The sequence below is a fragment of the Dermacentor andersoni genome, chromosome 1, assembly GCF_023375885.2.
Source record: "Dermacentor andersoni chromosome 1, qqDerAnde1_hic_scaffold, whole genome shotgun sequence".
Taxonomy (NCBI): Eukaryota; Metazoa; Arthropoda; class Arachnida; order Ixodida; family Ixodidae; genus Dermacentor; species Dermacentor andersoni.
In genome coordinates this window covers 308,145,733-308,173,284 of record NC_092814.1, presented here as the reverse complement: position 1 = coordinate 308,173,284, position 27,552 = coordinate 308,145,733, and the positions used below count along the sequence as shown (strand labels likewise).

At 48.2% G+C, this 27,552-nt stretch overlaps 1 protein-coding gene across 2 annotated transcripts in view; it reads right to left on the bottom strand.

Moving 5' to 3' along the window:
- Window positions 1-4,390: 4,390 nt before the first annotated feature.
- Window positions 4,391-27,552, bottom strand: part of LOC126548556 (uncharacterized) — a 95,816-nt gene continuing 72,654 nt past the window's right edge. The window contains exons 2-6 of one of the 2 annotated variants that reach the window (XM_055063365.2): window positions 26,107-26,325; window positions 16,186-16,483; window positions 10,563-10,914; window positions 9,547-9,750; window positions 4,391-8,747 (exon numbers count right to left, since the gene is read on the bottom strand). In XM_055063365.2, the coding sequence (XP_054919340.1) occupies window positions 8,207-8,747; window positions 9,547-9,750; window positions 10,563-10,914; window positions 16,186-16,483; window positions 26,107-26,271 (1,560 nt within the window). In that variant the 5' untranslated portion in view covers window positions 26,272-26,325 and the 3' untranslated portion in view covers window positions 4,391-8,206. Of the gene's footprint in view, window positions 8,748-9,546; window positions 9,751-10,562; window positions 10,915-16,185; window positions 16,484-26,106; window positions 27,475-27,552 lie in introns of those variants that run through there. The other variant, XM_050196782.3, reaches the window with a different exon arrangement.

Here is a 27,552-nt window from a genome sequence, read left to right as displayed (position 1 = left end):
GGCGACCCTAATCTTTGACTTAGGTGTCTCTTAGTGGCACTCGCACCTCGGCGTTGGTGTTCTTTAGGTTAACTTTGGGTGAACGTAACGCACGAACCCAACTCGGAGGCAACTCTTTTCCATTGATTAGCCGGTTAAATATCAGGCCACCTTCTTCGGCGTGACGTCATTATTGAGGTCATCGTTAACTTCATTACTTCGGCTTTCTACTTCCGGGTTTCCAGGAATTTCGCCAAAGTCGTGCTCACGTGGCTGGTCTCTAAAGTCTACGATTCTGTGCTTTCGCGTGCGGTAATCAGTGATTTCTAATTAATTTCAATTTTTCTAGACACTTCAGTAAGTCATGTTGTAAATAAACTCATGCTCTAAAATCACATCTATAATGAAACCCATGAATGTTGTACTGTACTATCGCTTTTCTGTTTTTTTTTCTGATTTATTTTGAATTTCGTCCCAGGTCGTCTCAGTGATTTCTATTTAATTCCAATTATTCCAGACACTTCAGTAACTCAAATTGTAACTAACCTTATGCTCTGATATCATATCTATAAAGAAACCCTTAAATTTTGTGATGTACTATTGTTTTTTCTATTTTTGTCTGGTTTATGCTGAATTTCGTCCCCGGTCGTCTCAGGTGAACCGGGAATGCTGCACAAGAAACAAGAGCGTCAATCGATGCTCGTGCCACTAATAGGACACTGTGCGTTTCCTTTGGCTCTGAACTCATTCACTGCGACAGCAGCATTCTGCTTTGTAGTAAAGACTGACATCTTAACTCGTTTGCCTGCTTTCTTTTCTAAAATAATTTCCCTCACTTTCTACGAAGGACGCGGCGTAAGATTACTTTGCAATTTACTCAATTGATATTATGTAGATTACTGGCACCAACGCAATGAAGAGATAAGAGGTGCAAAAAAAGAAACAGTACGCAAGTAACATTAAAAGTAATAGCAAAAAATATTACGCAACATTATTTGTCACGTTGTTAAGACTTTCAAAAAAGTTATTGTTGTCACTAGGCACGCAAGCGCAAGTAGCAAACAATTACGGAGAAAAGGTTTAATTTAATGGAATTGGAGGAATGAAATGGACCAGCTCAGCCACTCAAGGAGTGGGAATGGTTCAACGCTAACCATTCGGAGGAGTTAAAAGGAGGGGAACTACGGACATCTCCACTCTCCGCAATTGAGTAGGAATGAAAGAAAGGGCTCCAATCCGCAAGTTGAGTTGTTGTTGTTGTTGAAGAAACCAAGCCACTTTACTGCTCCGCACTCGCACGGACTCTGCTCGTACCCCTGCGTGGATGTATAAGACTGGCCTGGCGTTGTCTCCATTATGTTCAACGTGTGGTGTGTGCGGTGACATAGAACATTACCTTATGTACTGTAATCTGTATAACGCGGAAAGGAGTGTGTTATTCGGGTCCCTCAAGAAGACAGGAATTCCTCACAGTTCTCTTCAGGACATTGTTTTCCCGCGCGGGAACCAGTTAGGTAGGAAGGAGGTTTCTCGCCTTCTTTTAAGTTACCTGCAGGAGACGGATTTGGCCTCCACATGGTGACCTTAGGAGTGACTATGTGTAGTTGTGAGGTCTGCGTCGGATTTATATGATTTATGTATTTTAAGTGTCGCTACGGTGGAGCAATTGCCGGCAGCAACTGCAAGGCTAATCCCACCAGTAGCCTACAACCACTCAACTCAACAACTCAACTCCAATCCGCAACTCTGCTCCCGAGTCATTGCAGGATCCACGTTGGGTACAGCCTGGCCATCGTAGCTTGTGGTATTCTTAAGACCAGATATTCAGCTATTGCTGGCTTGTCTTCATCACTCTGCGCCACTACGCATCCGTTCGGCTCTAGACCTTGTTGTGGTGATGAAGCGTAAACAGTAATATTGCTGTAACACAGATCATTGTTACTGACACTCACGTATTCCTACAAAGGCAGTCGGAGAAGGTTGTTGAAGATGTGTATTATATAACAAGACGTTTACTTTCACTTTCACCGGACTTTTGTCCGACCAAGCTGCGTGTTCTACAGCGATGCTGTTAGCCTCTGGTTGGTCGGTATTTTTCGTGTCCGTGTTCGTCAGCGAAAGTGTGGGCCGATCCCGGTGGCTGTGCAGGGCCAGGAGCAGTGGCTCGTACCCACGTAAAGCAGAGGCTTCGAGCAGTCAGCAAAGTGAAGTGAACAGTGCATACGTTCTTTGGAATCACGCATACAACGTATAGAACAGCATGCGTTTTAATGAAGAACAAGCACAAAACAATCATCCAAACAGCATCATTGACAATAAGGTGCTCCTGATAACAATGCGAAGCACGTAGCGCTCCCAGCATACTTTCCTCGATAAAGGTTACTGTCGCGCTAGCTGAAAGTCCTCGAAAGTTGGCAGTCTTCTGCGATTCAAGGCCGGCCTTGCAATGTGCGCAGTCGTTTCTCTGACATGGAACTCACGATCAGCTCACGTGCGAAATCGTGGAAGTTGCCAACCACTTGAGAGAAAAAGGCCATGATATCTTATTTCAACGGATACCAGGTCATTGCGGTATCATTGGAAATGATGACGCAGATAAGGCAGCTCGGGCGTCAAACAAAGAAGACCGCTGCGTCCCAATTCCTCTCTCAATGACCGACGCTGTGAGACAACTTCGCATTATCGCCCACGCGATCTCCTTAGCAGAGTGGAATACGGCACATAAAGGCGCACCAGACTGCACAGACTAAACCCTTCACTGCAACTCAGACCTCCGGCCGGACTGCACTGACGCGAAGCGTCTCTTCTGGGTCGGTTGTGGCTGGGAGTTGCCTTCACGAAAGCTTACTCAGCACTAATTGGAGTGGCTGATAGTCCTGCATGTGATGTTTTCGGATGCGAGGAGAACATTGACCACTTATTGTGCTACTGTCCTCAATTTCAAGCACAAAGACAATCTTTGTTCAAGACATTGAGGAAACTAGATGATCGTCCTCTGAGTGAACAGACAGTACTAGAACACCATCCCCACCGATCATCGGCTCAGAAGGCAGCGAAGACACTTTTGTGCTTTCCGAGAACGTCTGGTTTGCACGAGCGACTTTGACTCAATGACTGTCTGTGCATGTCTCTATACCCTCTCTCTCTCTCTCTCTCCCTTCTCTCTCTTCCCCCAGCGTAGGGTAGCCAACCAGACTCTCGACTGGTTAACATCCTTACCTTCCTTTTTCTCTCTCTCTTTCTCTAACTGCTGCAGCGACGGCAGCTTGCGATGTGGGGAGTGACGTCTCTAGCCTTTCGTATATAAAATAACCGGCCTAGCAACTGATTTCAATGTTCTTGCAGCGCCGCTACAGGCGGCGGCGTGCTGTCAAAATTACCATTACTCCCATTACTTTAAATTACCATTACTACAATTACTCAAAGGCAATAAAGCATTAACCACCCTCAGCAGTTGTAGTGGTGGTTTTCAACAACTTCGCTGGACATCCACTTTCGCAAGGCCGAGATGGCGAGTCAATTTTTTCTAATCATCGTCATCAGCCTAGTTACACCCACTGCAGGGCAAAGGCCTCTCCCATACTTCTCCAACTACCCCGGTCATGTACTAATTGTGGCCATGTTGTCCCTGCAAAGGTCTTAATGTCATCCGCCCACCTAACTTTCTGCCGCCCCCTACTACGCTTCCCTTCCCTTGGAATCCAGTCCGTAACCCTTAATGACCATCGGTTATCTTCCCTCCTCATTACATGTCCGGCCCATGCCCATTTCTTTTTCTTGATTTCAACTAAGATGTCATTTACCCGCGTTTGTTCCCTCACCCAATCTGCTAATCTAATACTCGAAGCTTAATTTTTAATGCTGCGTGTTCTGAAATCTGGTGACTACATTGCAACTGTTTGTACCAATGTGTCGGCAAATTAATTGCGCTGTCATTGCGTGACGATCACCACTAAGGGACAGCCGCGACGGAGTTCCGCTGCCGCACATTCCGAAGATAGGGCGCGTCTTTATCCCGAGCACGGCCCGCAAGCTGTCTTCAAGGATAATATGATGTGTAAGACATCAAAGGTAATGTTGCGGTAGACCAGATACCAAATGCACGCCAGATGGCTTCCTCAATGAATAACTTCGTAGTTCAATATACCAATAACTTCATCTGAAAACTGAACCCGGAACAATCTACTGACAAGGACAGTCTCTCTAACTTGAAGAGTGGAATATGACCGAGTGAGGATGCTGGCCAGTAAGCCTTAGAGCTTCCAAACGATACGCTCTCCATCTGTAGCATATTGCAGCAATCAGGTCGAGAAAGACGTTTCGTTTCATGACTTCGTCCACCTTGGGGGCTGATTTGCTTATCACTTGAAAAAAAAGAAAAGAAAGGAACGACACTATTACACCAAGCCGGTTTGTATTCCAACAACAGAGATATTTATTCCTTCAAAACCGTGACATGGTCGTCGTCGTACACAAGTCGCGCCGTCTCCTCTCTCGTCGGACACCGAGTTTGTGCACGTGACACGTTGAAACACAATATCTATATCTTCTTATATGTATACATGTAGATGTGATGTGTACAATATTGCAACGCTCTCCGAAACACTCGCACATTTTTTTTTTTTAATTTCTGGTTTGGCACTGAACCCGCTGGGTTACTCCCGGCGCTGAGTCCACGTGTATTATCTCAGCTTCCTCTGGTGGCCCAAGGGACAGTAAGTAATATTACTCGGCTTTAGACGAGTCTCATACATGCATTAATACACTGTTCGTCAATCAACATACGCTGCCACTCAGCTCATATGTAGCCAGGAGACTCGCACGTGTACTGGTTGACGTGTAAATCAGTTCGTAGCGCTAATGGGAATGCAGAAACACTTGCGTTTGCCTTTTTTCTTTATTTTTTTACGGTTTTCCGCCCATGCACATGGACTCCAGTCTGCAGTACTTACAACTTCCACTGGGCAATTTGTCTGCCGATTGCTGCTGCGGGCGATTGCGAAATTAGTAGTGGTAACACGCGAGTGAGTGTATACGTTAATTATATCGAGCCTCCATTCTTATTTCTTCGCATGCTCACGCATGTGGCCCCAATCGCTAGTCTCTCAGATAAGGTTAGCCTCAACCCCTATCGTATGCGTTCATTTCCTCTCCCGTCCGTGACTAGCATTCACCAAATTTGCCCCAATAAAGCTGTGAGATTAATTAGCGTCATTTATTGGTATTCTAATCCATGAACCACGACGTCGATTTCAACTACACTCTCGTGCCTTGGGAGTTTCCTACGGGTGTTCAAAAAAGAAACCGAGAAAGAGGACATGGCAAGGAACGCCGCATCTCTTAAACGAACGCTACTCCTTGGGGCCAGAACTGGCGGGAACAACACTTTGGCGAGCATCGTTCTTCGTCTATTTTGCCGTGTCCATTTCGGCGCCTGTTTTGTACGCGAGGCTCTTCTATACTGACGGTGGCTCTTATCTCTTTTATTTTCAGTACCATGCTGACACGAAAGAAGATGTCCTATACTGTGGGGGATAGCGCCCTGCAATGAGACAGTGGACACCCCGTATTAAGAGCAAGAATCATGGCTCGAGCAAGACGACAGTACACATCGCCAACAAGGCCTGTACCTTTTGTTTACCTTCAAGAACGCATGTTGTGAACTATATCATCAAAATTTCGGTGCGCGCCCTGTACATTTGTGATACGTATCTTACCAGGTGTTTTGCCTGTTAGGTAGTTCGTGGCATGTGTTTTGCTGAAGCTGCTTATTCAGGGTGATTTGCCTAATGAAGGAAAAAAAAGAAGGTTTCGTCGGTTCATGAGAAAAATGACTAGACAATTCAAATTCGAAGTAGCTTTGCGCCGAAAGCAGGTAACGAAATTGATGTTAGAACAAACAAAATCAACAACACGTACACCAGATGCATTTCATTTTTTTCATGCGTGAGACGTAAAGATTACCCTTTCGCAGGAAAAAATAGTGGATTGCACGCAAACATTTCGGATGAAAACGTAAAGGCAAGAAAGCTGCGAGGAAGGTCGAACAATTATGGGGGTACTTTTTTGATGGGGCGCAGTGTCACCGACAATTGTTTCGCTCATAACGACGAGACGAATTTTTCGGGCGTAGACCTGAACCAGCGAACTGCAAGGGCCTTTTACAAAGAAATTGCAAAGAATTTATTCCCCTTTAGAAGTGACCCTTCTGCAGTGCGGTGCTGTAGTGCCATATTTCGCTGTCAGTACGGACCGTGAAAGCCCCCCCCCCCCCTCCACCATACTAATGCTGGCATAACGGTTCTAGCAAACACGTACCGCAATTAACGCGGAAACTCTTACAAGCAATGAAAAGAATACTGCAATGTTTCGTTCCACTGCTTCTCTGGCGTAATTGCACACAAACTTGCGACTGCTTACGAAACTGCGACGAGCGGGGTATTTTATGTACCTGCACATGTAAGAAACATTATAGCGGAAATTTTTAGTTTTTTCTTACAGTGTTCACCTGAACACATTATATACCACATGTTGCTGTTGTCATAGCGTCCTGCTATATCCATGACGCACGAGTGCCCATCCTAGTTGTCTTGAGCTCCACGAAGACCAAATGTTCGACAAGAAAACACGATATCGCTGAATGTTATCGCTGAATAAAAAAAATCATATCTGAACGAAGCTGTTTATTTGTAACTGTTTGATCTTATGATATTACCCTGCGGGCCGCGTAGTTCGGACAGGTAAAACAAACGCAGCTGGTTCACGGAATGAAAATTCGTAATTTCGCTTCGGCTCGATCAATGCAATACAATCAATCAATCAATCAATCAGTTCGTCAAAATTTACTTATCGTGCCTAGGAACGACAATAATAATAATAATAATAATAATAATAATAATAATAATAATAATAATAATAATAATAATAATAATAATAATAATAATAATAATAGAGGTCACGCCCTCCGAACTTACGTTTTTTTTTTTTTTTGCGAAAACGCACGGACATTTTTTCAGCACCCTTATTGGAGAATAAATATATCGGGCGACCTATGGTGCAACCTCAGGATTAGCAACGAACTCCAGCCGAAGTGTGCTAAAAGAATCTAAGAACATCCTCCCTCTCTAAATATATTGTAAAGTTTTCCTTTTGAACATGTGCCTGGTTCGCTGTAATGTGTGGAATCGCTTTGTGTTACCACGCCTCCAGAATATTGTTCAGGAGCCGTTACATTACGCCGCAGCTTCCCTCAGTGGAAGAAAAAAAAGATAAACAGTGACTAGGCTGTTGCCTGATGCGTTTAGATAACCTAAGCACATCTGCATCTTATTCTTTCAAGAAATGCCCACTTAAGTTAATTGTAAATAGGAGACTTCACAGACTTCACACCATTGCTTCTTAATAGCACGTCTTAAGGAACACAATAGCACACCTCCAGCGCCGTATCTGCTGTTATGTCGACGGGCCAGCCGCTCAACCTGTTTGGTGGATTCAGCAAAATAACAAAAAACAAACAAAAGTTGATTCGCTTTCCTAAGGTCACGGCCATGTCCACCGGCAAGTAATTCTTATCCACCTTTCGCACCACAAAAATAACACACAAGACAACGATGAGATGACTAGACTTCCCCATCGCCCGCACAGAGAGTCAGGAGTTCGCTTGAGAGCGCCCAGGAAGCAAGACAACCACGGCTTCTCTGGCGCCTACAGTAGGGGCGTCACCAGGGGCAACATCACGAAGACCAATAGGAACAAGCCACCAGATGGTTCGCGCCGGCCTCTGGCAAGGTGCCGTGCAGGCGTTCGGATAACGTCTCGAGCTGATAACGGCGATGAGAAAGGCAGCTCGAACGACTGCCGACTTCCTAACCGCACACTTCCTTTCAGGCTCTGATGCTCAGACGTCGACAGCCACCTCCAAATAGAGGACGGTCGGGACTTGCCAGAACCACAATATTTTTAGCGGCAAGTGCGTCAGCCGCACAACGCGGCTGAGTCCGAAGTGCCCCGTCAATGAAGACCTGTGCCACCGATGATGTCGACGACCGCGTGATAATGAAGACGTCGCACGCTGCCAACAAGGAAACTACGTAGCGCACGACACAGGACCAGCCGCGTTCTCTTTTACAACCTTCGAGGAAGCCTCGAGGACACCAATGCTGGCGCGTGGCATCCCGGCGGCAACCGTCCGTGCAGCTACAGTAGCGAGAGACGCGTCATCACCACGTCACTGGTGAGACGTCATGTGTCGGGTGAGATGATGCCGCTCGCGGAAGCTCTCGTGGCAAATGTGGCAGCGCAGCTTGTCCTCTCGCCGTTTTTTGGCCGGGTCCGGCTCTCGCTTGTGGTGTGAGCGCATATGGTACACCAGGTCGCTGGTCATGCGGAAACTCGTCTGGCACTTGGCGCACCAGTTCTGAGACGGCAGAGACAGCGCTGCCAGCGAGGGTGGGAGGTAGGGCAGTACGGCTGCAGCTGGGTACTGCGCCGCTGCGGCCGCTGCGGCTGCAGCTGCGGCGGCGGCCGGAAGGAACCGTCGCGCGGCTGCGGCAGCGGCGGCTGCTGCGGCTGCTGCGGCCGCCGATGAGTTGTTGCCGGCGGGCGAAGCGTTCTTGTCGTAGACACCGTCGTCTTCGACCTTGGGGTCCAGGAGTGGCCCGAACACGGGCAGCAGCGGAAACTGGGCGCAGAGGGGGCTGGATGGCGGCAGGCCGTACGGAAAAGCGAATGGAAAGCCGCCGGCAACCGGGGACAATCCGGGCGGAGACCTGCGCGGAGGAGACTATAGTTAAAACAGGACATGTGAAATGCTGAGAACGTGGCTGCGTTTTGTAGTTGCTCAGATAGAGGATTCCGATAACGGACTCTTAACCGACGTTATGCAAAGCGGCACTTGAAGGAAAATAAACCAACAGTAAATCAGGATGGGGCCGAATTTCAAAAAGGCTTTTCTTTCCCGAGTGCTATTTGCCATTGACTAGCCACCTTCGCTAACAGTGTGCCCAGCATCAGTATTGGCTGGGATTCACTCTTACGAACAATTCTAGTGTAAGAGCTTTTTGTAAATACAGGCCGAGCTGTGTCGTAACGAGAGATGTCCTAGTTAGGCGGCGCCACCTGCACACTCATCCGTGGCGTTCAGGTTATGGGACACTGAGGCTTTTTTTTTCTCCCGCTGTTCCGTAAAGTTACGGCGCGTCTCAACTGCTTCAAATGCTGTAGTCACATTCGGCGCTACGTGGTTACCTTTTACCAGCGCAAGGTGCACCTTAGGTTAAAGAACGAGTGCTAGTCAGAAGACGCATACGACACGACGGCGTGGCACGTCATTATAAGGAGGAAGGCTGCTTCGGATGCCGGAACCCGAGTAGCTGATGGGAACTCTGTGGATGCGGCTGTTGGTACGACAGGTCGTGGGTCGAGTCACAAGCGGTATACCGTACCGTACCGTGTGTGTCCTTTACTTTTTGCGCTCCCTTACTTCGAGACAGAGGCACGCTACAGCTGTATGCACGTTTTGCATGGTGTGCCGTGCAGTGCGCTGCGTTTCGTGGAACCGCCACTTACCTGTCCGTTTTGTCGACCTTCTTGAAGGCGCTGGAAGGCGGCGCCGTCGCAGCAGCGTCGTCGTCCGCCCTGGCGCGCTTCTTGGAAGGCCGCTTGAAAGACAGGTCATCGGGCACGCAGGCCGCCGCACCATACTCGGACGCCGCCGCCGGCGAATGCGCCTGTGGTAACGCCGTCGCGGCTTCACCTCGCGTAGTCGTCAACCTGTCCACGAGGAAACGGCGCACGACGGGGTAGTGCCATCAGTCCAACGTTCTTTTTTTTTTCTCGCTCGCATACATAATCGGCATGTTAACACTTACTTAGCGCGAAGCAACGCAATTCGCCACTGTTTCACGAGTTACACGCGAAGAAACCTTCATTTTCTTCACAGACCACGAGGAACACGCGTGAGGAGCCTCGCAAAACTGCAATGTAGTTTTGTAGGCTTCGCCTTCGACGCATAGAAGTTTAAGTTCTGTGACATAGGTGACGATTAGTTTCAGCAATATGATTTAGTCGCCAAATTGGACACCGTAGCATTGGTAGCACTTCAGACACTGCGTTAAAGAACTAAGCACTCTTTAAATAGTGCCTGTGGGGATGGCCCCAGGAAAAAAAAAAAACTCTAGCGCCAGGCTGACACACTCACACGAATGCCACATTCTGTAAGCTACCAGTAGCGGTGGGGAGATTTAACCATGGTAGCAGACAGAGCGAACATGTAGCCTCCTAAGGCAAGGAATATGCGCTGTACGCCCATTCGACAGATGCACAGAAGGTGATTCCGCGGACCTCACACGCTTAGACTGTGCATATAAGCATAATCAAGGGATCTGTACACTTGACCGTCGGTTGAGTTAACTTGGTTGCATCTAAGAAGGCAGCAGCTCCGTTATGAGGAGGCACCTTGACGTTCTTGGCCTGAGCTATTGCAAGTTTTGTTTTAGCCCGTAACTAGAGCAACCCCCCTCCTTTCTTCCATTATTTTAGGGAGGGGGGGTACACCAGAACGAGTAGAACAGGTGTGCATATACCTGTCCAGCGTCAATTTAGCGTCTTTCGTGCTCGCTGCCTGGTGCTTGCTCTCCGTTCCTCCACCGCTGCAGCAGTCGGTGAGTGAGGCGATGTCGAAGCCCTTGACCTTCCTGGCCGCCGGCAGCGAAGTCGCGGCCAGCGGCGTCCTCGGTTTGGCGTCCAAGCCGGAGACCGGCTCTGGCGCGCTCTCACTCGTCCGCCGTGGCACCGTGGGCGGAGGTGGCGGAGGCGGCACCTCGGCCGACGCGGCGTGGTGCCTCGCGGGGCAGCGGTACATGAGGTGCGACACCACCGGGTACGGGTTCGCGAACGAGTCGCTGCACAGGGGGCACCGGTACGGCTTCTCGCCACCTGCAGTCGAGCAGTGGTATACGTGCGTCAGAGCAGCTGTGACGTGTACAGGACGAAGTAAGCTCGCTCGCGTGTCTTCTCCACAAACGCGGTGAATTGTTCGTCCACTTTCGTTTCAATGAACCTGGCAAAAGCGGGCCGGGTTGGCAGGTCGGGCCTAAATTTTGGCCCGACCTGCCACGGAAGAGTCCAAAAGAAGACCAAAAGAAGACCAAAAGACAACGGAAGAGTCCTGTTCTCTCTTTTCTTTTTTTTTTTGCTTCTTGCAACTATGTATTTCTCTTTCCCGTTGAGAAATGTATTTAAGGTCTAAGTTGACTCAGTCCATAGACAATCTCAAAAAAGCCTGCCTGTGGAGAACAACGGGCTGTGTCAGCGGTTCGGAGCCGCCAGAAGATTGATTGGCGCCCGTTGTTCTCTTGTCTCAACGCAGGCATCCGCTCAAATCTCGGCCCGCCCCCCAAAAAACTAGTTCGTGTAAACGCTGTCGTTCGTGTTATCTCAGGCTGACTTCTGCAGTTCGACTCTCTCTAGCGTCGAGCATGCGAAGACGTTGTGTGCAGCGGGTGATTGTACGTGAGAATTCGCTCACTGTTCCTCACTGGTTAACTATACAAGGACGAAAAATGCCTCCTATTGTATGACAGCGCATTGTGGTTTTTGGCTTAAAGATTGTGAATTATTTCAGATCTGAGTCTAAGTCATCGAGCCAAAGCAATAGACGCCGCTTTTCGCTCAAGTTTTCTCTTTCACGCGTGCTGCTCACATTCCTGCTTCTCTTTGGGGACGCGTCTAAGGCGTACGTTGTGAAGCTTGCACAACGGCTCCGAAAGCTCGCATATAGGCCCGTAGCGTTTACACCATGGTTATCGGCCGGAGCAAATATCATAGCGAGAAAGTAATCCGTTCCATTCATATGTTTGTGCCAATCGTAGGAGACTTCAATGAAATACAAATTTCTTTTTCGATATTGATTTTGTGGCTCATTGGAGGTGCCGCCTATTTTAATGCTTTATCAAGTGAAGAGTGACCACGCGTTGCAAGAAAATGAAACGTGCTATCATATCACCACACCGAACTCCCGACTCCCACCCGATGACCATCGGTGGATTTATGGTGCTCACTGGAGCACTGCATGGGCCGGTTTTTCAGGCCCGGGCGTGGCCCGAGCCCGAAAGCACCATTTGTTGGGCCACCCGGGCCTCGCCCGTTGTTTTTAAACCTGGCCCGTACCCGGCCCGGGCCCAAAAGATTCAGGCCCGGCCCAGTTCTGTTCGACCCATTAGCCCTTGAGCCTATACGAAGCTAGGTCGAGTTCTCAGTTCTTGCGGAGATACTGTCATGCGATCAACGGGCGCCTGACGTTCTTCAAGCTGCATCAGAGCAGCTTCTTGCCCTGCATCCTCTCTTGCTGGCTACTTTAATTGCGAGAGAAATAAACATTTCATTTCACTGCTAGCCGAACACGCACAGATTATTATTCGAGTATTCGGTATGAAAGCACACATATGCAATAAACTGTTAAGAAAATAGGGAGGGATCAGGCTGGCAACAGCCATCGGGAGCGACACAACGCCTGCTTACGTTTGGGGAGGAAGATATAGAAAAGCAGATTCGTTGATCACCTTGCTCGTGCTTTAAGGTGTGATACGAAGGGCCACATTACATCTTCTAAATAGTTGTGCGTCAGTGTAGTATAGCGAAGGCGTACGTGAACACTCCCGTACACGCCGCCAGCCATTTAATTTCATTTTTGAATGTCATATAATCATTGGGATGTAGAGTGATGGAATTCGAGCCAATAAATTTAACGCGAATGTCAGTTTACATACGCTGGTATATTAGCTTTGAGCAATACCATAATACATGACCACTAGAAGATTTTTTTTTTATTAAACGGAAACTGGTGACCCACAAGGCTAACGCACATGTGCGATGATATTTTCACATCGAGCTTGCTGTTTTTATTGCTTTATTCGGCTTCATTATAATGGCGTCCGTTTTTCCAGTCGACGGTTTAGGCATCTTTGTTCTGCAATATGTGCAAATTTGGACTCTTTATGCTTTTATTTCAGTGCAGTGCATGTACAATGCAGGCAACGTGAATATGATCTGCTTGTTTGTTCACGTAAATTCGCAGGGAGCCCAACTAGTGCTTGAAAAATATACAAGGCTGCAAAGACGAGAATAGAGCTACCACTTAACACGTGAAAATAACATTCAAAAGAAAAATTCGCTGAGACAATAAACTTTTCTGCGTTCTGTTTTCTTTTTATAACATCCCCCTCACCAACGTTGAGAAATTTAGCAGCATCCGTGTTGGCCTAAAGCGTTTACATAATAACAATGGACACTTAAAATGTGAATTTACTTAGTAGGACAAATTGTGCTACAAACTGAGGCAGAATATTCAATTCGCTTGAAGAAATAATGAAGAAGGATAATGGAAACCAATAGCGATTTGCACTATGCCTTAACAAAAAAAAAAGTGAATGAATTTTCCAGAACGTGTCCGAAATTTACTTAATTTTTGCTTTTCCGGTAAAACGATCCCGTACAGGTAATGCAAAGCGGCACATGAGTGACCGCTGTCGAAAATCTACATATTTTTGTGCAGCAACAAACTATGATGCAGACGACACTGCCTCAGGCACGTCTTCTGCTCTTGAAAAAGACAACCAGCTGTACCGAAACTCTTGTCATTGGTGCTATACGAAGGATAGTTTGGATACTTGAAGAGAGTCTAGTGAATTTTTTGCAGCGAGTCTCGCGCCAATCGAATAGTTTCCAATGTCTTTAGCGTGATTCGTCGTCATTTAGATTCGACTCTGTTATGTCTAGCAACTCTTAAAGTTTGCTTAGCCGCCACTCCCAAGCAAACCAATGCGCTTCCCCTTGTTCTGTTCTTGGGCGGCGCCACTGTGAAACTCGCAGCGCTACCTCCATCGAACGTCGGGTCGTCCGTTCCAAGCCTGAGCACAATCTCGTCTAGGGATTCGAGGTATCAGTAACCTGGGAACAATGTTGACCAGAGTTTTTTAGTGTCGCAAAGACGAAAGAGTTCCGGCAGAACCCATCTTAAGATGACTATCGAAGTTAATGCGATCAGCAGCATTCACGCAATGTAGCGACCACGTAGCGACACGCCGTATTGATTAAGACACCTTTATTTAGAATCTGCAGTGGTCCTCCTGAGATGCCAAGTGCTTCGGCTACATGCGACAAAAATGGTCTCCCCAATTGGCCCGCCTTGTTATGTGTGTTATGTTTATCGCTCGCCAGGGTTATCCCACGACGGTATACGACGAGGACCGTACGCCGACGGTGCATGCAGTGAATACGATAGAATTACGAAGAAGGAATGACGTCGATAGAATGACGAAAGCATTACGAGGACGACGGCATGACGATGGCATGACGACGATGGCACGATTCTGAAGTGATTACGATAGATGAACACGATGCTATTACAATGTCACTACAACGGTGGCAGAATACCCATTGATTGACGATAGCACGATTATAACGGAATGGAGAGATTAAGTTGATGGAACGACGAAGGCGGCATGACGACGACGGCACGACGGCAATTGGATGGCATTTCTGAAATGATGGCGACGGTGCGACAACAGCGCGACGACGGTGGCCTGGCGACAATAACGACGACCGTGTGCGACGATGATAGCGTGACGACAACTGTACGACGAGAATCAGATGACGAAGCTGGAATGACGATGGAGCGATGACAACGGTATCGCGAACACAGTATGACAACAAATGCATGACGATGACCGTATGTCGACGACGCAATGCCGACGATGGCATGACAACCACGACATATTCACGATTGAATGACGACAGTATGAGTACGATGGAATGTCGTCGATGGAACTGCGAAGGCGGCATAACAAGGAGGGTATGGCGACAATTTGATGACGTTTCTGAAATGATGACGATGGTACGACACGGTCACGAGAACGACATGGCTAGAACGGGATGATCATGTCTGTATGGCACGATGGAACTACCATGACCCCAAGGACATACGTACATAGTGGCTCAAGTTAGTAAAGAATTGGGTGACATGGCGTTAGATAGATAGATAGATAGATAGATAGATAGATAGATAGATAGATAGATAGATAGATAGATAGATAGATAGATAGATAGATAGATAGATAGATAGATAGATAGATAGATAGATAGATAGATAGATAGATGTGAGTTCGAACACGGCATACACTGGCTACTTCTCTCAATAATAAAAATGACAAGTGCCATTTTTCTTGTAAATATGGTGCTACCAGTAATAGGAACGGCATTCAGCAATTTTTTTACAAATACGCACACGCACGCACACACACAACGGACTCTCGTGTTGCAACTCATATTGAGCGCGATAGTACTCGTGATTTAGAAAAAGTTACAAAAAAGATAAAAACTAATGTTCTGAAGCATGCATGATGAACTCTTACTGATTATTTTGAGCCGAACAATCCGTACCGCTGCCTTTTTTTCTGTATTCTCTGTAAGCGCAGCAAAAGCACGTTCGACATTTCGCTAGCACTAACTGCAAGACGCACCTACAGGCAATACTTTACAGGCAGTAATGCCTGCAAATAGGATACCGCACTGTGCAATATAGTGGTTTAGGTAAATATCGATGGCCGGCTTTGAATGGCGACTACAAAACAAAGCTCTTCGTGGCTATATGTGCCTGCCATTTTCGCCATACACATAAGCACTATATTCGAGAAAACCATTCAAAAGCTGGAAAACAGAAGCTGTATACAGCAGAACAAATTGTGAAATTCTGCTGACTGTAAGACAACGAATTCCCCGAAACATCCGTTGGCGCCGCTCATAAATAGACATCGAAAACGCAGCACTGCAGATATTACTCACAATTTTAGACGTGATCGAATCACGCTGTAGGTTTCGCACCCAAACTAAACACAACGTTCACGAGTGGGAAACCCCCACAGGGTTCGAACTTCCTATGTTTTGTGGCGGCTCTTCTGCGTGTCTAGGTGAAATCTACCAGGGCCCGCATCCTCATAAAAAAGAAATGTTATGCTAGAATTGGGTTCTTCAGAGCACGCGCCAGCCAGTCATAAAGCCTGACATATTTTACTGAAAGTGGCATGCCAATGGCAAACAACTCTTACGAACGGAAAAAAAAAAGAAATTTTGGGAATTCATCCCAAAATTCGCTGCTCGTGCAGTTACTGCACGCTTTCTGACGCGCGTGCGTGCGCGCTGTGCACGCACCGTGGGCGTTGGTGGTGTTCCTCGGCGCCGCGGGCAGCCTGAGCAAGTCGGCCAGCTCGCGGGAGAACCAGGCGAGCAGGGGCTCGCCCCTCTGCACGGGACGGCACACGCGCAGCTGCAGCTGCTGCGACGCGAGCGTCACCTCGAGGTTCTGCTCGTGCGGGTGGCGCGCCGCCGGCAGCTGGGACAGCCACCGGAGACGCTCTTCCTCCTCTTCCTCCTCGTGCTGCCGCCGCTGCTCGTCGTCCGTCGCCGACTCCGGGCACTCCGACGGGCGGCCGCGCCAGGCCGACACCGCCTGCGTTTGGGAAGACGTTGGCCTGGGTATGAGCGTGGCTGCTCTGAAGGGCTCCTGTGCGCAAACTCACGCGTGCTCCTCGGCGCCGCGTGCGATTGCCCGCGTGCAGTGCACGGCGACGTGGCGTGAGCCGACGGCAGCAGCCGTAACGTTCGGCGCGCGCCACATAACTAATCTCAGCCAAAGCAAAGCACCGTAGTGTCGAAAGCAATTACCTTTTCTGCGCGGACATGTCGTAAAAGGGGTCATCGGTTGTTTTGCCGCCACACGATGCCAAAACAAGTCCTAAGACAAAGGGGTGAGGGGAGGGAGGGGGTGATGAGGGGCCGCAGTGACGGGACTAATCCCGCTTGACTAAGCGCTTGGGTGTCTCGCTTCCTTCGTACGTGTCTTGCTCTTGCGCTATCACTCTGCCGTAATCCCGAGTACGGCGATATAGTTTTCCAACCATCGGTTGTTTTCTCAATAGGAGCCAGCATATGTCAGCGAAGCTGTTAGCGTCTCGGTGGTCGGCATCTTTCGGGTCAGTCCGTTAGCAGATATGATTATCATCTGCAATCATCTGCAATGGCTCATACCCCCGTAAGGCAGGGGCTACAAGCACTCAGCAAAGCGAAGCAAACAGTGCCTACATTCTTTCTAATCACGCATACATTAACATACAGAACAGTATACGCTTCAATAAAGAACAAGCTCAAAACAAAAATCCGAACCACATAGTTGATGATAAGGTGCTCCTGATTACAAAGCGAAGCACGTAGAGAAGCCTGTATACGTTTCGCGTTAAAGATTACTGCTGCGCAAGCTGCCGCGGCGACGGCAGCTTGCGATGTGGTGAGTGACGTGAGTTCCCAGCCTTTCGTAAATAAAATAACCAGCCTAGCAACTGATTTCAATGTTGTTGCAGCACCGCTATGGGCGGCGGCGTGCTGTCAAATTTACTATTACCCCCATTACTATCATTACTCTACATTACCATTACTATCATTACTCTAAAGCAATAAAACATCGCATACAACGCTCAGCCGTTGTAGCGGTTGTTTTCAACAGCTTCGCTGTGCATCCACTTTCGCAGGGGCGGGATGTCGAGTCAATGTTTTTAATATGTCGCTACATTTCACCCGAGGCAGCGTTAGCGCTCAAATAAAGCGAAAAGAGTTAGTTCCGATGCGAACACATTGGCCATTGTTTTCAGTTGCTGACGCCTCGCTTACGCGTCGGTGTAGCCGGACTCACATCGACGCGTTCGATTCGCGTGAAAAACGGCCCATGCGTGCCAACACCTTGTTCCTTCTGAATTGGTAAACACCCACAACTTATTCTTGCAGATTACAATTCAAGAGTGAAGGAAGCTGGGTGCATGATTGTATGTTGTATATAAAAAACGAGCTGAACTTCACTGAGTGAATAACACACACGCACGCACGCACACGCACACACACGCACGCACACACAAACACACACACACACACACACACACACACACACACACACACACAAACCGATATATTGATATTGCGAAAGCAGGATATATATGCCTTCGACTCGTTTTGTTTCGCATTTCCTCCGTCTGCGAAGGGAAATAATTTAAACGGCAATTTACTGTAAAGATGCTCGCGATCCCAATACCTAGCAAATTGTCGGTGGGAACGAAACGGGGTTACAGCTAGCAGACGACGGAAGCGTATACGTTGGCCTGGCGGAGCAAGCTTTTATTCACAGCTCAAACACCTGCCCAGACTCGGGTGCTCTCGGGTGTCCCTTGCAGGTCAACGCTTCGATTACGTCGCAAGAAAAGCTAAAAGATGTCCGTTATACAAAGACACTCGCTCGCATTGTGGCGCGCTGTTCGGAATGACAGAATGTACAGTCCCCTGCGCACCGGTGATCGCCGAGATCACTGCTGTTCGAACAATCGAATAAACGACGTAAGAGAACAATACAAAGACAAAACGAAAACGCGCCGCTCGCAGCTCGTCCTCGGTCATCTTCGAAACGGTCGGGCGCAGCGTGACAGCGTGGCGTGCGCTGCATGACCGATGACCCTCTTACGGGGCTCTTCACAGTCGGCTCTCCTTACGTCGATAATTGTAAGAGACACAAGCTCGAGACTCAAAACGAAAACAAAAGAAAAATGACCGAGGAAACACGGACGAGATTCAGCGCGAAGTATACGACGCACGCGGATCGATTCCGTGCCTATATCTAGCTTCAAAAGTTAAATGAACATCCGGGAGAAGACGCACTTTGTAGTAAACAGCGATCAATGCGAAGTCCCGTATGGTCTTGTTTTCGCATGGGGCAGAGCACACGGAATATGCTCGAGGTAACGCAGAGCGGCCTTTACAAAGCAAGCGATCGAACAAGAGTATAGATAGCCCGTTCATCTTTGGCGCTTAAGTAACCGCGCCATGCCTGGCTGAGAAGACAAAGTGGGGGGCGTATACAATAAAGAGAGAGTGAAAAATAAAAGCGGTGGAGAGTGAGCAGTGATCGACTGAAATCGACGCTCCTGCTGAGTCGCCTTCGGCAAAGCGTATATACGTATGTGAAACAATGAGGAAGCGGCGGCAAAAGCGACTAGAGAGAGAGAGAGAGATAGTGAAGAGCGAAGGGAGGATAGAAAAATCTCTTAATTACCAGTCCCTTGACAGAGGGCCTTGTTTGTTTACATATGTCGCTAAACAGCTCGTCGTTTAATTAGCCTCCGAACCGCGATGCCGGCGCCACCGTTACTTTATACAGTCTCTCTCTCTCTCTCTCTCTCTCTGGCCTTTTTGTTCCAGCGCTTAGCGCGCATGGGTGATTCGGGACATCGTTTGAAGCGCGAGCACTTGGCTGCCCCGCGCCGTCACGCCTGCGTAATGTGTACTGTATTTTAGTTTTACTTTTTCTATATCTCTCTTTGCGCGCTTCAGACGCCTTCTTTGTCCGGAGCCGCTTGATGGGAGGACGACGGGCATTTTGCGCGAACTTTGATAAGGCATCGTAGGGAAAGAAAACAAAAAACAAATGTGAATGCGGGGTATGGGCGGACACTGCGAAGAGGCGGCAGGCGAAGTACTTATTAGTGGTGATAAAAACAAAAAGCAAAAACACGAAAACAGACGAATGAAACGGAAACGGCGCTGTGGCCTGGTAGCGATACATAAACCGGCTGCTCTGTAGCTGTGATAAAGAGGAGGGCGTTCTTGTTTTTGCTCTTTCCTTCCTTATTCTTTTTTTCTGACCGCACGTCCACTCGTGCACGCTGCGTGCTTTGTTGTCTTGTGGCATGTGATGACATTTAACCTTTTATGTCGTGCGATTCCGAGCAGCAGCAACAACTAAGGTGGTGCTATTTGTTGAACGAATATGCAGCGTGAGCTTTTTTCTAGAAGCCATTTCGAAGTTTTCTCCCCAATAGAGTAAGGGCCCAAATCGCCTCTATTATTATTATTATTATTATTATTATTATTATTAGATCGGTGAACTTATCTTTCATGATCAGACCAACTTTTCTCATTTGCAAGAGATGTAGACGTTCTCAATTTGTATAAATGTGTTTTATTTGCTTTTTTGTTAATTTTAAGTTAAAAGCAATAAGACGGTAGGCTTCTTTAGGGCCGGCTGTCTGAGAATTTCAAATACACTATCACTAAAGAAATAGGAATTAGGAGAAAGCAAGATAACCCGAGTTGCCACCACGCAGGAAATCCACGGACACCAATAACGGAAGCGCAGTGTAATTATTTGGTAGTCACCGCATCATTAACATTGGCCGAATACCGCATTTAAATATTATTTATTTTTATTGTCCTTTTTTGTGCTCTTCTATTGTCACCTCAATTACAGCACGTTGTGTAACAAAGTTTTTACGTAGCCGTGCTGATGTCTACTTTAATTAGTGCCTACAACTCTTTCAGCGGGTAAATCATGCGCAGCCAAGAGAGCACACCGATTCAAACACGCGTTCGTGCGGTGACGTAAGCACCATGTCCTATTTCGATAGTACGTTGGCAGTGTACTCTGTTATCACACGCTTACGGATTAAAATGTATGGTGGCGAAATAATAACTCATGGGCCGGGCCACTTATGACGGCAATAGTCTTACGTGTTGGAATATATGAGGAATACGTAGACTTACACGTGGGATAGTCTGCAGGGAAAATACTTTCGCGGGTGTTCGAGATCGTTTAACACCGCCTATGCTGCTTCGTCCAGTTACGCCGTCCAGCAACCGCTGTGTCTGAAAGGTGTTAAATTGGCACAGCCCATGAAGGTTATTGTGAACGAGAGCGTTGTCGCAGGCTACGTTTACATGAACCCAATATAGTCCGGTTAAGTCGGCTTGTTGGGCCAAAAATCGGCCGTCGGGTTTCGGCAAATGCTAGCGTGTCGGGCCGAGTAAACGTCGATGCGAGTTCTGTGAACTGGCCTGCAAGGGTTGGGTTGACTCACCCAACCCATCTGACAAGATACAACGACGTCGCCTGAGTCGGTGGGAGTCATCTCGCCTTCTCACTCGACCCAAACGCGTCGAGTTCACGTAAACCAAGCTGCAGTTTCTCAATTTGACGGGTCTATGCAGCCGTTTATAATGGCGATGTGCGCATCAAGGTGCGCGTCGCACCCAGTGCTCTTTGCCCTCCTTGCTTTGCGCAGGGTGGAAAACCGGACGTGCGTCATGGTTAACCTCCCTGCCTTCTTGCTTTCTTCGCGTACTCGTTCATTCATATTAGGTCTAAAATCATTTTAGGGCATATTTTACGAAATGGAATTCGAAGGTAAATGTCTTTTTTTTCTCGACGGTGTACAGTCGACCACAGAATTTTACGGAACGCGACATGTGAGAAAAAGCTGAATATCTGCGCAGACTCACAACGCAGTCTATATTATCTACATTTGCAGTATCTACCAGTACACGTGAACAACAGCGTGATGTTCGGTTTTTAATGTCTACTGTTACAGGCTGCTCAGAAATTGAACGTTTTCTGAGATTCCGTAGTCCGCAAACTTTTGTGGTTGACTGTACGTAGCAAGCAACATGCTTACTAATTGTGTGGAGATGGACGACTCTCACGCGTCCTCTGATACGTTGTTTTGTCGCATAGCTCCCGTCTCTTGTAATCCGGCTTCGCCGTGTGGCTTTACTGCGGCGGTCGATATGCTTGCAGGGTAGTACGAGAGATGGCGCGAGTGTTGCTCTGCTAACGCCACCTAACGGCGTGGTTACTTGGGCGCAAAAAGGAGAAGGCTCTTCCTCTTTGGCTCGGAATCGGCTGGAGGCGCGCACGTTCTGCGCGTGCGCCGATCCATGCTTCTGCGAGACCGTCTCGCGAGGCCTACCCCGGAATGGACGAACACAATCGTTCGAACGCGCCACCGTTCCCGTGACCACGCGAACGACCAGGCGCTGCTGTCCAGCGTGGGGCGAACATATTCGCTCGTTATCCGGTCGGCGGTGAGTCGGACTTCCGCGATTTGTCGCGCGCCCATCGGCATGCTTTGTGGATAGCAACTCGGCTAGCAGGCATTAGTCTATGAAAGGTGCAATAAATGCCCTTGTGATGGTTTGCACTACTGTCTTGTCGTTCCTTTGTCCCAAGAGCACGGGTGTGAATCCCACAATTGAGCGAACAAAAATTAATCGTTACGGTTCGCGCGTCCAATTTCTGCTACCTTCATGCATATACACTGTGCTTTTATCGTACGATTAGTAATAACTATGCACTTTGGCAAGGCATTATAAAACGAGCACGTAATGACGCACACGAATATTTGGCTGCGGAAGAAACGTCACATAATGTCACCACAATCGTAAGGCCCAACAAAGATATTCCGTTCTCAAACAAACGGCGGCCTACAGCACAATCTATGTGCACTGGTGGCAGCGAGGAGCGCGGAGCCCAGCGCGCTGGCTGCCCGCTGCTGGGTGACGTAAGCAGAACGTCGCCTCGAGGGGCGTGGCTTTGCATTCGCTGCAGACTCCCCCCAGTTGCGGGAGCGCGCGCTCTGACAGCCGAATTTTGTCGTGCCACAATTCCGCAGCTAACGGCGTTTTTTTTTTTTTAGATCCAAAAGTTGATATGGCTATTGTACGGAGAGCTGGCTTCAATTTCCCAATTACGATGAGCCCGCTGGAACTGCAAGCTTAAAGGCTAATATAAATTTCTGTTAACTAGCGAATAATTACCTTGTATCACCCGTCACATCATGGTCGCCATCACCGATGTCTCCGAAGGAAACCGTCCTTTTATTTCAAAATAGCTACTTTTAAGTATTACCTAAAGTATTCGTAAGAACACCCTGTGTACGTGCTGGACTTTTCGGGCCTGTAGCACTAAAAGAAAGCAAGTTAAAGCACAAAAAAAAAATTCTGAGAGGTAGTTTCTCGACGTTAGTTTCAAGCTTGAAGTAGGCGCTTTTATTGTTTCAGTGACAAACGTGGCCACTGAATTTGGAGCATTAACTTGTCCGTATGACGTATTGCCGGGACACTGAAAGGGCCCCTGAAACGGTTCGGACAAATTTTGTACACGTGAAGGGTACAGCTTAAGTAGAACATTCGCACCACAATTTAAGTGAAGCATTACGTATTAATGGAGCTACAAGTGATTACAAGTTACCCTCCTCCCTAGCCGTTCTTTTCCTCCTCAACTCGTTCGCCGAGCGATCGGGGCTAAGCTCCGCCTTCACTGGTTCTGCGTCACGATGCGACGTCACATCGTCCACCTCCGGTTGTTTTGGAGCCCGCCCCCGCCCGCGCGAAACCTCTCCGCTAGCCGCTTGGCCATCGACCCCAAGCGAGAGCTATCGAAGCAGCGTGCGTTGCGAGCATTATATCGTAGCGCCGAACATGTATGGTATTCCGGTAATCCCACACTAGCTGAACATTTCGACGGAACGGTGGATACATAAAGTCAAGCTGATGAAAGAACTTTAGCGTAGACGTACGTGAGCTGCCTGATCGGTCTCCACGGTCCAGCCATACGTTGGCGCAGAGCTTAACCAGCCAAAGAAAGAGCTAATATTGCTCTAACCAAGTGTAAAACATTTTAAACATTTACAAGAACAACGTGTTAACGATTACACCCCTGCGAAAAATTTACACCAGCAACAAAGAAGAATACATTTTGTTACTGCTACTGTGTGTGGTTGAGCTCTATGCCACCAGGTGGCTGCACCGTGCAGACCATTCACATTTGTGCTTCTGTTCATCCCCTGAAACGACACGCAAGGGGACACGGCCAGGCCCTGTCCCCTTGCGCTTGCGTTTACCCTAATACCGGACTGGCGAAACGCTGTTGCGTTAGTAATATTCCGGTGTAAAGTGACGGCCGCAATCGCAAAAATCCTGGCGCCGATCGGATAGCTGCAGTGCGATGCGCTGCAGTCAGTCCGCTCGTCTACTGGCTTGCAGAGGGACACGATGTCGTAGCTTGACATATTGCCAGTCGCTACGTTTTCAGTCCACAACGCAACAAAGTCGAATCATAGCGCTCGCGAAAAGACAAACCGACACTGACGGCGGAGCTCTCGTCAAAGACGGAGCACGTTGTAACACAAGCCGACGACACTTGCTGTGTGCCGGAAGTGCTTAAATGTACTGAAAAATTGTTCTTGTGCATTCTCTTTATGTTACTTTCTTTTTATAAAAACAAATTGAGTAACATTCCAACTATTACGAACATCATTTGTTTATCATAAAGTTGGAAAAATTGTCGATCACGCGCCCTGGTCAGCCAATCGGATAGCTCGCCCCACTGACGTCATATGGGTGTTTTCGGTCATATGGTTGGGGCGGCTTGAAATTCCGCCGAGCAGTGTGCTGCGATCGGCAGCGACGTGCATTTTTAAAACTTTATAATAAATTACACGCTTTACGCCGAGCACTTAGATGTGTCAATTAATGATCAGAAGGACCTACTCTAACGACTCAGTACGTTTGTAAAGAATCGTCAAAATCGTTTCAGGGTCCCTTGAAGACAAACGGAAGCAGCGGCGCTGGTAGCGAGATCTGGAAACACTTTCTTGAACCACAACACGTCTGAAAGGGTGTTCTCGTCGAAGCAAAATATGTATAGATATACAAAAGCACTGGCGTCTTAGAAGTAATGCCGCTACGGTAGGGCGTGTATACGCATAGGCTAAAACTCTTTAGGGAGCGGCCCCAGTTGTATACCAAATCATTATATTCGTATACCATGCGTTAAAAAAACAAGAGAAAAAGAGGGGTCCGTTTTTTTTTTACTGACAACCACAATCATGCCAACAGACAACGGAAGCCTAGAAAAGCACAGGGAAAGGTACCTAGGTAATTAGAGACGAGGGGCTAAGTTTACGCTAAGTTTAATGTGGGAGCTCCACCCATAGCCTCCACCTGGCGCGTGTTTAATTTATATTTAAATGAAATTAATTAAATGCTGGAGTTTTACGTACCAAAACCATGATCTAATTATGAGGGAAGCTGTACAGTGTGCTGCTCGGGTTTAATTTCGGTCATCTGGGCTTCTTTAGCGTGTACCGGAACGCGGCAGCCAAGGCCGGCAGTCGAACCCTCAAGTTCAGTGCCAGAGCCACCGATTCAGCGCAGATAGTATGGTCTCTCAAACCAAACCGAGGCACCAGCAACGCGAAAAAAAGAAAAAAAAAACATCGCTTTAGTTTTGATTTCCCGCGCGCGCCACTCTGACACGCTTTGAACAGCGATAATTGGGAACAGCATCTCTGCACAAATAGAGGAGTTTTTTTTTTTTTTTTTGTAAAGAAGCGTCCGAGCGGCCTGCATTATGGTCTGCTAACGCAGCCATTTCGTAACTATAAGAGGAACCAATGCATAATTATACGATCGATATATATGTATAATGAAAATGCTTGCGCATACATAGGCGCGTTCTGTGTACCACTATGATGTTCACTTGACTTCATCGAATACAAAAAGAGAGGAATTGCCCGTATAACAGCCCTTAGGCCAAAAAAATTAAATCGTCTATAAACCTGCATTCGATTACCCATGCGAGTACGCTCACGAGCCACAGCGGGCGTGCCCAAGTAGATTTCTTTAGAAATTGAAGTGTGGAAACGATAAGGAAAAAGAGAGATGAAAGTGGACGAAAAGACAACTTGCCGCCGATAGGAGCCGAGCCCACATCTCTGACATTACGCGTACGACGCTTTACCAGTCAGCTACCGTTACTGTCTTCCTTTCGTTCAATTTTCCGGGTATCAGTACCACGGTATACTGGTAACAGCACCACTGACGCCCACGGCCGGCCCATGTAGAACGTCCTTTCAACCGCAGACGGCTCCTAGTATGTGAACTTATAGGAGCAGGCAACTGCCCAATAAAGCTTCGTTTTGCTACCTCAAGGCAGCAAGGCTGCAAAAAGCAGAGACCCTCGCTATGCAATGAGTGATAAGAATGAGGGGAATCCGAAGGGCTCGATGTTCTTTTTTTGTTTGTTGGACAAATTAGGCGAGAAGGCAACACACACGTGCACCGTGTCGAAGTCGCCGCTCGTATTCCTCATTTTTATTATTATTATTTTTTTTTTCAATTTTTCGACGTGAAACGTTCACCGCGATTCAATATCCCCTACAGCCTGCTTTCAGGTCGCATGCACGCATACACACCACGTACCTTGACGGCGGCGTTGGCCGGCGCAGGCGCTTCGTCGAGGCAGCGCCACGCGAGCGCCGCCAGCGGGTCCACCCCTGCCAGGCCCAGCGGCGGCACGGGTCCCAGGGAGTCTCCGGGGCTGAGCGGCTCGGCGGCCACCAGCGACAGGCGGCGGTCGGCGGCCATGGCCGGCACGCGCCTGCCGCCTCCCGCGGCGCCCACCCGCTGGTCGCGGACGGCCTGCGCACGCCGACGGGGCGCTGTCATGTGTGGGCCGCTCCCCCGTGTGGAGGGTTGGGGGGGGGGGTGAGCCGCCAACGGTGTGCGTGCCATTCCCCCATCCCGCGAGTTGAGATCAGCGGAAGACGGCTTTCCTTTTTTTTTTTTTTTTGCCGACAAACTAAGACATAGAATAACAGAACGAAACTCCTAGCCCGCGAACTGACGCCACATATAACTTCAGTGGTTGTGACGAAGTAGGACCGACAACGGAACCACTGTACACGTTCAGCGGACTGAGGCGTCACGCCGCGGGGTCACGCGCGAACGCTGGCGCGACCGCTGCCGACTGCTGCAGAGGGCTCTGTTATAGGGCCATTGTATGATGAACCCTCATCTGAAAACTTTCGGCAGAGGCAAGGAGGTGATCCCCGCACGTCTTGTGCACCATACGTATAAGGAGCGTTAATGCGTTTTTTTTTTTTTTCACCTCACGGTGGTGAATACAAGAAAGGCGAACGTATAAGGGGTTCCAGCAAGTGCGGACGCGAGCACAAGTAAAAATGAACGGACAGGACAACGCTGGACACGAAATGCAACTTCTGGCTGCAGCTGCCGTCGAACGTAACGGACTAACGTGTTGATGCTAAATTTTGATTCTTGTTATAGCCTCGTCCGCGATTTCATCTTGGCCGGTGCAAATGATCAATGTGCGGAAACAAATTTCTACTAAAACAAAAATAGTAAATATGGTGCACATAAGCCGAAGACACGGATCGCGCGTCTTCTACGTACGTAAATACGTAGCTTGTACGTAAATAAAGCCGGCCCACAAAATGAGAAAGCAAGAGAAAGAGTAAGAAACTCTACCTGCTAACAAATCTTCAGACAACGCTTTGGCTTTTCCTGCAGACGAGCACTTTAATTTTCCAAGCGAGACATAGCGAACGTAATTGGCCGGTAATATTGCCGCGCGCACACAGTTCTTTTTTTTTTTTTTTTTGCCGTTGACCCTTTTCCACCGGATAATGCCCGCTGTGATGCTATCACTCGGCGATGCATGACGCGTCTATTGCATTCAGAATTTTTTAATGTTGTCGCCGATCCGATAGCGAAAGTGTCGTGTCTAATCAGACTGCGAATGTATGGGAGCAAGCGGGGTTACTCTGGAATATACCGGGTGTCCCAGCTAACTTGAACCAAGGGTTTAAAAATGAAATATTGGGGTCAGGAGAGTGAAACTACCTG